The sequence below is a fragment of the Sciurus carolinensis genome, chromosome 1, assembly GCF_902686445.1.
Source record: "Sciurus carolinensis chromosome 1, mSciCar1.2, whole genome shotgun sequence".
In the NCBI taxonomy this organism is placed as follows: domain Eukaryota; kingdom Metazoa; phylum Chordata; class Mammalia; order Rodentia; family Sciuridae; genus Sciurus; species Sciurus carolinensis.
The window spans coordinates 150,603,312-150,615,939 of record NC_062213.1 but is presented as its reverse complement, the minus strand read 5'-3'; the positions used below and the strand labels follow the sequence as shown (position 1 = coordinate 150,615,939).

General features: G+C 32.9%; 1 protein-coding gene across 1 annotated transcript in view; it reads right to left on the bottom strand.

The window, feature by feature from the left end:
• Window positions 1–442: 442 nt before the first annotated feature.
• Window positions 443–12,628, bottom strand: part of Negr1 (neuronal growth regulator 1) — an 807,725-nt gene continuing 795,539 nt past the window's right edge. Inside the window, exon 7 of the mRNA XM_047539557.1 lies at window positions 443–8,537. Within this exon, the coding sequence (XP_047395513.1) occupies window positions 8,413–8,537 (125 nt within the window). The 3' untranslated portion in view covers window positions 443–8,412. The remainder of the gene's footprint in view (window positions 8,538–12,628) is intronic.

The window sequence follows — 12,628 nt, the reverse complement described above, 5'->3', positions numbered from 1 at the left end:
ATGGAGACCATTATATAAGTTCCTATGTTACTTCATAAAAGATCAACATGTGTCATATACAAGCCATAAAGCTTTGTTAATGCATTGTAAAAACTGAATTGTGAGAAAATGAGAATTTTTGAGCACACATACTAGTTTGTATATTAAAAATTGGAAATATGTATTTCCAGGAAAAAAAAAAAGCTTAAAAAAGTTTAAAAAAGAAACCAAACCCAGTCTTCATCCTGTCAACATTTAAAGGTATTAGACAGTAAGACTCTCAAAACATAAATAGTTGTCTACCAACAGGAAGGACATATTTCCAGAGACAAATTTTATTCCAAATTTTTAAAAAATCTGCTTTTCACCATGTTAGTATTTAAAGCAGGTGCCATCTTCTGATTAATTAAATCACAAGATGTTCCTTATGCTAAAATCTTGCAAATGAAACTTAAACAGAAACTGTGGTTGTACTGTTGTCACTTTTTCTCCTTTTTTTTTTTTTTTTTCCTTTAAATTATCCAGAATACCACATGGACAGCTTGCAAGCTTATTTTCCAGATCACTGATAGCAATGCAATTCTGTGTTTGCGTCTGAGTATGTGTTTTGTTTCGAAAAAGATATCAGCTTGAAGCAGTTTCAAATCTCTGGCAACAATTTCTTAAGGAGTATGTCAAAAATGAGCTGTTGACCACATTTTTGCCAGGTCACTTGTCAAATGCATGGTAGGGGGATGTCAAGTTTTTGGGTAATCCCCATCCATATTGATGAAACTACTTAGGCACTATGTAAGAGTTCTATGGGTACTATTCAATGTTTCAGAACAATCAAGAAACATTTTTTATTTATTGTTAACATATTATAGTCTTCAAGGAATATTTTATAAGTCCTTTTTAAAATACTTGTACCCCAACTTTTCTCAGGGAATTCCATGTGCTTTGAGTACCTGTTTAAAAGCACAATTCAAAACTGCAGGAGGTATAAGTCAACTGTGGTTTAGTTTAAAGTTAACTTTTTTTAAAGTAAAAATATCAAAATTAATGAAGAAATTAGCAAATTCAAATTTCCACCCCAAAACATTCCAATGCTTTTAGAATTCACTTGAAATAAGAAGGAAAACCACCCCCTTTAACATTTTAAATCTTTGAAAGCCTAATGAACCACTCCACCTCCTGTAGTTCCTGCCAAACCAAAATTTGCACTAGGATTGGGCTGATTAGAATTAAGTGGAAGCAGACCACTCAGCTCTTGCAATGGCTTCTTGCAAATTTCTGACCATTGTCATTGTATGTGGTTGATAAAATGTTACTATCTCAATTGTTAATTCATTTTTCTTATTAATACAAAATGCCTTTTATATTGCAAAGTTATTTCTTGTAATAAGTGTCCCAAATATGTTAGTTTTTCAACAGAGTATCTTGAAGTGAGATACTTATTATAATGGTTCATTTCTACATGTCCCAGACTATGAAGTGATTGTTTGTGAGAAGAAGGGGGGAAATGAATAATTAGAAGAGAAAGAATATGTAATATTAGATATGTAGATTTATTGGGAACTTTCTTCATTGAAGTAGATAATGTATTAAGGATGCTCAAAATAATAGCAATTTGTTTAATCTAACTGCCCTCAAAATTTTTATATATCATCATTTTAGGGGAATTTTTTTCCCCCAGTACTGAAGATTGAACTCTATGCAGGCACCTCTACCCTTGAGCTACATCCTCAGCCCCAGGAAAAATTTCTGCTGCAATGAAAAAACATACATTATGTAGAGACACCATTTCAGGTTACCTGGTTCTGATTTTATGGGGCTCTGTACTTTCAATTGCATTTCACCTCTTTTCAACTTGTAGATAAGTGACACTAAGACAAAATATTTCTTTTCTATAGATATGGAAATAAATTCTTTTGTGCAAAGATTCAACTGACTTCTTTATTCTGGAAGAAGTTAATTTTGCTTCCTTTGCATGTTAATTTTATTATTCTTGATCTATAAATGCATGTGCTCTTAAATTGTCCTGATTTGTAACATCTTACATTAACTCTTTCATTAATGAATTAATGTACCCATTTTATAAGGATATGTAAGTCATGATTTCCACATTCTTCAAACTAAAAGGTGATGACTATAGGATTTGCAATATATTTATATTTTAACAAAAAAAATGTATTTCTTGATTGCATATAATTTAGTTTCTAGAATTAGGATTGCCTTCTTGTTAGACTCAACACAAACAGATGTATATATAATTAGTATTTTGATATAAATTGGCAACGTTCGTAAGATTAAAAACCAGTATTATATTAGGAATTCAAAAAAATGTATATGTGTATTCTGAGTTATATTTCCCCAACAATTCTGTCAATTCTGTCAATGGAGTAATAGTCTTAATGGATTATCCAAAACCTGGTAGGTCTTTTGTAAAATGCTATATAGAAAGAAGATATGTGTGATTATGACAAGATTCTCCATTTGGTATGAAAAGTCTAATACAACTAAGAGCTTTGTGTCAGAAGCCAATTGCATTGTACATTCCATACTCTGAAAGTTTTAGATGAGATGTGCAATCCGATTTGCCTTTAAACCTCATACCCTCTGAAGGCATTAGAATATGGAAGCTCATAACATATTTGATTTCACAGTTTCACAGCTGGAGAGTAATTTGCCTCAGAATGAACCATGCCTTGAATTTCACCCATATCTGATTTACTATATATTCCAAAATAGAGTGTAAAGACTTAACCTCTACATTTATTTTTGTAGTATTCATGTTCTGCAAGATTTTCTCGAAAATTAACAATTATTAATCTTGTGGAAATCAAACATGTTATGTGCTTCCATATTCCAATTCCACATTCCAAATATAAATATACAGAGAGCTGTGAAGAAGCAACACCATCATATCCTTTTCCTATTCCTAAGAAGGCTAATGGTGGTAGAAACCAGTTGGTAGGATTGGATTAAACATTTGGCTCAAGTACTCTACTTAGTAAAAGTGTAATCTCCAGCAAGTAATTAAAATTTTCTGAATCTTATTTTTGTCATCAATGTGTGACAATAGTATTTTCTACTTATTTTGAAGTATTCTGGGAGCCAAAGCAGCAATGTGTCTTGCCATTATAAAATGCAAGGTGCAAGAGCTGTGATCCCTCGGAGTAACTCCAGTTGCCCATCTGTCTCTGAGGTGGAGCACATCTTTTGGACATAAGGCTATGGGAAAATTTGGTCTAGCCTTAGGATGACTGTGGCTGAAGCTTCTAGAGAACGGGGTGAAAATGATTTGTCTCTTGTTCTCTCCAGGAAGGCTGGGAAGTATTTATTTGATTTGCTTGTTGGTTTGTTCTCCTTCCACTAAAGATATCAATTTATAAATATTTTCTCTAAGTTTGAAATCACTTGATAGAAGTGCATGTGATTATGAAGGCATTTGCTTAGGAAATTCAGTGGGAGTGAGTGTAAAGACTGTGGTGCTTGGATCGAATCCCCTCCCCCACTTTTTGGCATTTAAAGCTCATAACCAGGGGTGCTCTCCCACTGAGCAACATTCCCAGTACTTTTTATTTATTTACTTTTAAGCAGTGTCTTGCTAAATTGCCAAGGTCTCACTAAGTTACTGAGGGTGGTCTTGAACTTGCCATCCTCCTGCCTCAGCCTCCAGAGTCACTGGGATTATAGGCATGCACAACCAGGTCTGGCTCAAATTCCCTTATTGTGAATGAATCATTCTTAGGAAATTTTTATCTTTAAAATCTTACTTACATTTCTTCTTGACTGGTTACAGTGAGTAATTATTTTCTGAATAACTGTATGTAGTTTTGAAGTGTTTATATTTTGACCTATTACATTCAAAGAAAAACTAACTCTACTTCATGTGCTAGCTTTCTAGGTCTGCCACTTGATGCTTCTGTTTCTATTATTTAATTGAGTTCAGGACAAAAGTTGAAAGGGCAAGGAATAATGAGCAGTAGGAAAATCAGACATATTAAATGTGTTTTCACTGCTTGTAGGGGGAGAGGTTTGGTGTGTATGGTTTTCTCAGCATAGCAGTAACACCCATATTTGAAAACAGCTTAGTAAACCAAGCATGGATCTTTTTCATGGCTTGTTGCATTGTTTCATCAATCACATTGTTCCCATTTATTTGATTACTATAAATGGACAGATATGAGAAAGAGGGCTCATTTGGAATGGACTCCCATTTGCATATTATAATACTTACACACTAAGGGTGCTCAGCCAAATCACGTGTTTTGTTTGGAAGGCAAGATATTTTCAAAAAAATTGTATCAAAATGCCTAAGCTCACTGTTATTTTATACCCAGCTCTCTTAAGAAATTACACTTTGGCTTCTATAAGCATTTGAGTTTTCATTTGCTTAACTTGTAAGACTGTCAGGAATTTATCATCTGTCTCTGTAGCTAACTCTGCTGCATTTCAGCAAATAAAATTTCTAAATAATTGATAGTAAAATATCTCCAGAAAAATTATTTCTAAGTTAGATGTGGTGCAGTTTGTTAAACCTTCTGGGAATCAGTAATTGACAGAAAAACCATGTGGAGGTGTTTGAAATTATAGCATCAAAACTTTTCAACCAGTATTGCTTTGCAGCACCAGAAGGATGGAAATATGATACAATGAATGAAGCAGAAAATGAAGGCGGGACTAGAAGCATGTTTAAATTATTATTTCTTCCATTTTTTTCTTAAACTAATAGTTTTTAAATGAGTCAAATACATATTTAATTGATAAACTGACTTTATATTCACCTATTGGAAACAGTACAACATATTTTACATCAGATTATGAAATATGGATGTTTTACTAAAAGACAGGAAGAGATTTTTTCCAGTCTTTAAAGTAAATACATATTCAAAGAATCTTAAGGCATACCATTTATTCATATTCATATCTATTGAAATACTGTACATCCACATACTTCAATAAATAGTTAAAAACCTGACCTCTTTTTAAATCATTTCTGGATTTCAAAAAACAACTTTTATTGAAAAGATTAAATAGGTAACTTTTGGCTGTGTCACAAAGCTAAGTACAATGGATAAATTAACAATTTTTCAGTAATTTGATCAATATAGATGATTGGCTTTGATAATTCAGCTTTTCAGAGTTTTCTGACTTCACACATAGGGGTATTTATGTATATATATATATATCTATATATTTTTGTTCTGAATTATCTGGGTAATTTTCTTAGTTCTCCAGTCTACTTTCTAGATATAGCTTAAATGTTATGATGAAGCATTAATTTTCAGTGAAGTTATAAATCCCCCAAAAGTGACTTTATGTTTGAAATTCTCTCTCTCAATTCTTAGTGTCTCAAAAAATCGCACAATGCTATAACTTGGGCAGTACTTTTCATTATATAATTGTTGCATAATAGAAACTTAATGGTGCAACAGGACTTATGTGTTGAATGAGATCATTGTAAAACACATTACACCACTTGCATTTAAACTGAAAATGCAAATGAAAAAGCTAACTACCCTAACATTCTGCTTCTTGCCTCCCTCTCATCCATCCTTTCTCCTGTCTTTCATCCTGTCCTCTTTTCCCTCTTTCTGTCCTTCCTTTTTACTATTTCCTTTGTCTTCACCTCCTTTTCTGTCTTTATCTTTTTTCTCAACTGCTCTTTATTTTCCTTTCTTCTTTCTTTGACAAAAATTTAGGGGCAACAAAAGGAATCCCACAAATGGAACTTGTGGAAAACACAATGCCGAAAGGAATAGCTTAAGAAATTATTTTAGATTGAAAGATAAATCAATTTTATAAAACTGCTATTCTGAAATTGCAACAATCTTGTACAGTCAGGACTGATAAAATGGAATAATCAGACATTTCATATGTCCATAAATGTAAAATCATCTACTTGAACATTATATGCAATACATTCACACAAAAAAGCAAATACTGTAGCCTTATTTGAACAATATTGAACTCATAAATACTCATGATTTCACTCTGTCCAGGGGCCTAAGGACTAGGAATGCTGCTGTGATACAGAAAAACATAGTGAATACCTCCTCTATTTAAAAATGTCACTCAAGAAAGTCTCTTCTAACATAAAGGCAAATACATATAGCTACTGAGCTATGACTGTACTTCTGTCACATTCTATGGGAAAAACACCAGACTCCACAAATTCGGAATCATGACAACACTTTGAACTAATTATTTGGTTCATCCATAGTTTATACCTCAATTTACCTCACATTAACCCTACAAACCTTACAAAGAGGAGGTATTTTTAACTCTAGGAAAACGGTCACTGTATAATACGCATTCTTGATCTGTTTCTTTCTCCCAAACAATGTACAGATGGTTAACACTTTTGTGGTAGCACCACTATTTCTAGTAAGTAGATTATTATGGAGTGTGCCACTTTAAAGCTGCAATACAAAAAAACGTATTTTTAGTTTACTCACCAATTTTACAAAGAATATTTTTAAAAGCAAATAAATAATACATTTAAAGACTATATTTTTAAAGCCGATTTTTAATATATCAGTCAAAATGTCATAAATTTATTACAACTAGTAAATTTAAGAGCATTATGGCATATTATTGCCATTTTGTGGGAAGACTATATTTATGCCTCCTTATTTATGAGTCATCTTTCAAATTAAAGTAGATTTATGGCATAGTTTGTCTTTGAATTTTACTTGGAAAAAAATCACAATTTTCAAGTTATCACTTCTAGGGCAAAATATTAGCAATCTTAAATATGTGTGACCTCTAAAATTTCTTATATCTAATCTTGGTAGTAGCATGTGGGTTGTTGGTATGATTTGTAAAAGATGACTATTTGTAGAAATGTAGGTGTGCTGAAATTGGCAACTTCATCAAACCTGTAAAATGGCTTTCAAGGCTGTGGTCTTTCTTTGGTAAAGAGTAAAACCGTCAGCCTATTCCTGTAATATAATAGTTAGACTCACAGAATTTTCCTTCAAAAATGTAGTTTTAATTCTTTAAGTAGAAAAAAATGAATACTCACAGTAATTGAATAATTAATACATCTTAAGTTATTCTCATCACTGGTGTCTGTCTTCATTTGATCATAACTTACATATATCATGTAAGAAGAAATAAAGCATGGTAATTTTTTTGGCTTCACTTGTTTGAACTTAAATGTTTATAAAGAAAGATTTTATTGAAGAATTATTTACTTTAGGGATTGATCTGCTGCATACTAATATAGAATATTTTATATAAAATATTTTGGAACATTTTTTAATGTAACATGCATTCCAGATTATCAACTGAGTGATGTTTTCAGACAGAAAATATGCAAAATACTCCTGTCCGCAGTAGCACTCTTTCTGTCATACTAACTTACCTATCACAAAACCAAATTAGTTTTGAGTGCTTATGAACTCATGTAATATTAGGTGATAGGACTTTGTGTTCTCTCTGACAAACCATCTTAAAAATTTAGGCTTGAAATAGTGAAAGAAAAAAGATACTGTCTTGCTCAGCAATCCCTTGAGTGGACTGTGCTGTCATTTTAAAGGGAATTATTCCCCACAGTAGATCTAACATTTAACTTCAACTAAAGAAATCATACAGTACATTTACTGTTCTATGTGATTAAATTGTTTTTCATTCCAAGAACGGAGTTATTGTGGGGCAAAACTCTCAAACCCCACTGATCATGAAGGAATACAATCCAATAACTCCTTTGTTCTTTGGAGATAGGGTATAGTTTAACTTTATCATTGTGGTTTATTTTTCCTTACAAATTGTAGGATTTAGCAAAATGTTTTATATTAGTTGGAGACAAAGAGAAAAATATTTCATGAAGGCACACCCATGCTGAACTTACAGGAAAGAGAAGCAGAGCTGCACAGCCAGTTATATTACAAGGCTCATTCCTGAAACCTGAATATCATGCGAGCAGAAAAATCTAGATATGTGTTATATTTTGAAGAAATGATCTGAAGGCAATATTATTTGCTTTTTTATCAAAAAAGAAAAAAAAATGTGTCTTTGTAAATGTAGATTGACTCTTATTGAAACAGGGAACTGAATGCTGTATTGCAGCCTTAAAGAATCACATGTTCACTGCAATATTCGTTTTTGTAAACTACAGCCTGCAACCTAGCAGACCATGACTGAATGCTTTTGAAAAGTTGTAGATTACAAACATGAAATCACAATTAATATCCTCTAAAAGTAATTTCAGAGCTTTCACGTCTTAAAAAAAGGACAATGTGTACTGCTTCACAAGGTAATGTAGCTAATCAAAAAAGAGTAGAATTAAAGTATTTACATAATGAGCAATTCTACAGAAGGCGATCATCCCCATGTAAGCACTGCTGATTATATCCCACGCTGCTTTTAACAAACTGTACCAGATTGGATCCAGCCATCAGCACTTTCAGAGAATCCTTAAAAGCCTTTTATGGGTCTTTAAATTTATTGTAGAATGGCATTCTTCAGGTAGAATATGCTGGTGAAAGAGGACAGTGTCAACACAAGGTACCAGCAGGAGAAAAGAACGTCAGCGCTCCCGGTAATTCCATACTGGGCTGTACTTGGAGCTGGAAAGAAATGGAAAAGATTAAATCAAAATCTAATTTGTGCCTCTCAGGATCTTGACAATAATCAAAAGACAGCCAGGTATACTGGGGAGAGCATTGGCTTTGGGGTCAGACAGAATTAGGTTCACATCTGATTCTGCTCTATGAGAATGTTTGGTCTATTTGACTAACTTCTCTAAGCTTCAGTTTTCTCAAGGGCAAAATAGAAATAACAGAAATAATATAATCTACCTGGCACAGCTGTGGTGACAATTGGAGATGAAGCACATACAATACACTGTACAGGGCTAGACACATGCTAAGTATTCAACAAACAATCACTAACATCTTATTCCTCTTATATGTATTGTAAATATTTGCAGTTGTGGGTAATATTCATTCATGCATATATTTGTAAATATTTCTTATCAGTCAAATACTGTGTTAAGTGCTAGAAAAACAAAAATGAGGTTCTTTCTTCCAAGGACTGTTTTTATATGTGTTTGGGGAAAGGCATGCATACAATTATAATACAATTCTAGGAATATTAGAATTGCATGTGCAAACTGCAGTGACATGAAAAATTGTGCATTTAAATCTGCCTGTACAAGAGGGGGATGATTTAACAGTTTTACCAAAGAGAGCTGCCATTTGAATAGAGGAAATAACACCTCCAAAAGCATGAGGAAAGGAGAGATCAGACATACTTCTAGGATCTAAAAGTAGATTAGTCATGCTGGACCGTGAAGTTTGAGGCCTGAAGTGGAGGGAATTGAAATTGGAGCTCTAGGCAAGTAGAATGACCTTGATTGTAATGAAAAGAGTTTTAGTTTCTAATCTAAAGGAGAATTTGAAGAATTTGGAGTGGCTGAATATATAACCACATTCATACATTAGAAAGATCACAGTATTATATACGAAGTTCATGCAGGACTTAGCTAACAGTTATGTTGAATTTTCACCCAAGCCCTAAATATTCATCCTGTCTGGGATATGGTTGTAATCTATGGAGGGGATTATATTTCACTTCACAAGGGGGTAGCTGCCTCCTGTATGTGGTTACTGTGCTCCAGAAATTGGTGGGTGTATGCACGCTCAGAATTGTTCAGGACTGAGTTTTGTTTACCACAATAATAATAATAGTAATAACAAAAAAGTCCATGCACATATTTTAACTACCTTTTGTTAATGGAACCTAGAATTCAAGCACTATTTCCTAGTTGAAATTGAATAATGTAATAAAGAATATACTGTTCTATCCCTTAATCCATAACTCAAATCAAGGAGCAGTTTTAGTTGCTCCGGGTTTGAATTACCAGTGGGTAGTTTTTAATGGAACTTTCATAAATGACTGTATTGGTATGTCAGAAGAAGAACAAATTGTGTTGTTTATACCTCTAAGAAATTAAAGGGAGGAAAGATACATTGGCCCCTGCCAGTAGGAAGATTTCTTGACAATGCAATTGTTGACTCCAGGAGACTAGGATTCCAGTGCTGAAGTTACTGCTTTTTAATAAACAGAGAACCAAATCAACTATTTAAGATGCCAAATCAACTGTTTAATATATCTAAATGCATCATGAATGAGGTTTTTTTTTTTTTTAATGAAAGCATGATGAAGACAGTGCATCTATGACTGAACAGATAGTTTTCAAATATCTGAGGTAAGTCTAATTTGAAACCATGGAGCTCCTTATTTTCTCTCAATTTAAGACCTGGAAGAATATTTTTTAAATATAAATGACTACTTAATTGTGTATGACCTTCTCAATAACAGGTGTGTCAGAGTCATCTTTTAAGAATCTGAGTGTAACCAAACTGGTGTAAAAAAAGAAACAATAATAAACAAATAAAGTGGTTTAATAAATAAGAAAGAAGATTTTAAAAGCTAAGCATACAAATCAAAGGTAAATTGTTTTTGTTATCACAACAAAGTCAATAGTACCTAATCATGTAGAATATAATAACCCTGAAAATTTATCCATCTTTTGGAGTTCACATTAGGACAATCTTTCCTAAGTCCCAGCTCCTTCTCCCACAAGCTGAGCTGAATACCCCTTTTGTGTTATTAACTATGGTCCCTCTATTATACCACCATTACACTACTTGCAAATGTTTGTCTATGTATCTATTTCTAGATCCAGACCCCTTCTTATTTGTCTTTGTGTTTCCTGACAGAAAGTTTGGTACACAGTGGATGGGAGATACTTAAGAAATGTCTAAGTGAATGATTCAATGACACAAAAAATTAATTTGCAATTAAAATGTGTATTTCTATCCCACAAAATCAAAATTCTTCTGAAACAGGTCACATGCTTAAAGCCTAGAAAACAAATTAAAATATTTTCCCTAACTCATTTAGCAAATTTTTACTGAACTCGATACCAAGCACCATCTTAAGTGCTGGGAATTCAATGGTTCATAAGGCATATAGGGTCTTTTTGTTACTTAATTCTATATTCTCCCATATATATTTCTCTTTGTTGTCTACCTTCATGGTAGACAACTTGAGCATGAGTTCAAGGTGATACTTGAGCAGAGTCTTGAAGCTAATTTCTAATAATAGCAAATAGTCATTTTCTTTAATTTCTTGACATCAAAAATTCAATTGGAATTTAACATGTGAAACAAATCAAAGTACCACTGAGACATTTTCCAAATGTGTCCATCTCTTCTTCTACTCAGTTTACTATCATTTTAAACAGGGCAAAAATATTATGCATGGTATATTTTAAAATTAATGATAACTTTACAATTAAAATAGCAAGATTTTAGCATTGATTCACTTTTTAGTTTTTTGTGAACATAATATTAATATTAGTCCTAAAGTGAAGCAGGAGCTGGCTGTGGCATTGTTAGCCAGCAATTATTATAGCTAATGGACTGCAGGATAATTATGAACAATCACTAGGCCACAAAAACAAAGTGCAAAATTAGTCAAGGAAATGTGAGATCAGATACCCAGTGATCAAGTCATAGATCATCATTCATACTCTTGAACTATATACTGAATGTCTTTTATGTGCTGAGAGTTGGATTAAATACAAACAAGCAAAGATGAATAAAATCCAATCTTCTCCTTCATAAAGATTTCACTCCTGTAGGGATACAAACAAACAGGCAAATAGAGAGCACAGGACATATGCATCTATGATGCAGAATCTTGGGATTGCTAAGAGACTATGGCAGGGCAAGTGTTCAGGCAACAGTTATAAACAAATTGACTCTTTATAGATTTTACATTCATTACATACAAAGCTCATTTTCTAAAATGCTATGCAGCAGTCTTTGTTGGGGCATTCCATCACTGTGTGATTTCATTCTCATAGATTAATACTTATCATATTTGGTTTTTATATGTCTGTGACTGTTGGACTGAACTATTTGGAGATAAGGTCTAAAGGTATTAACATTAAGGGTCTCAGTGGTACTTTGATTTGTTTCACATGTTAAATTCCAATTGAATTTTTGATGTCAAGAAATTAAAGAAAATGACTATTTGCTATTATTAGAAATTAGCTTCAAGACTCTGCTCAAGTATCACCTCCATCAAAAGAAAAAAAATCATTTAGAAAAATCCCATGCTAAATTAAGCACTCTTCTCTTTTCTCCATATTATTTAATAACTCATAAAATCACATTTACACATTTTACCCCGACTAGACCAAACACCTTCCAAAGCTAAGATTTATCTTTTATATTTAAGTACTGACCACAAAGTCCATAATTTACTAGGTGTTCAGTATTTTTTTTCAAATAATTATATGATTTACACCTATTTACACTATTATCACCACAAACATAAGGAGACATAAGGCCATGACTCCTTTTTTTCAGATGAGTATGGTCTTTCCTCTCCCATATTTTGCTGAATCTTTTCTTTCTACTTTTGGGCTTATTGTTTTTACTCTTTGACTCAAGCATCTGCACATAGCACACATTAGATGTGTTAAATGAGTGAGTGAATGAGGAGTATGAGATAATGCTCAAGGGAATGCCTATGGTTTATTAGATGCCATGCTGGGTGGTTTACTTTATTCTGACCTGTACAGATGAGACTATCTGCCTTCAGCATTTTGAGAAAGAGGACAAATTATAGACAGGTTATAGAG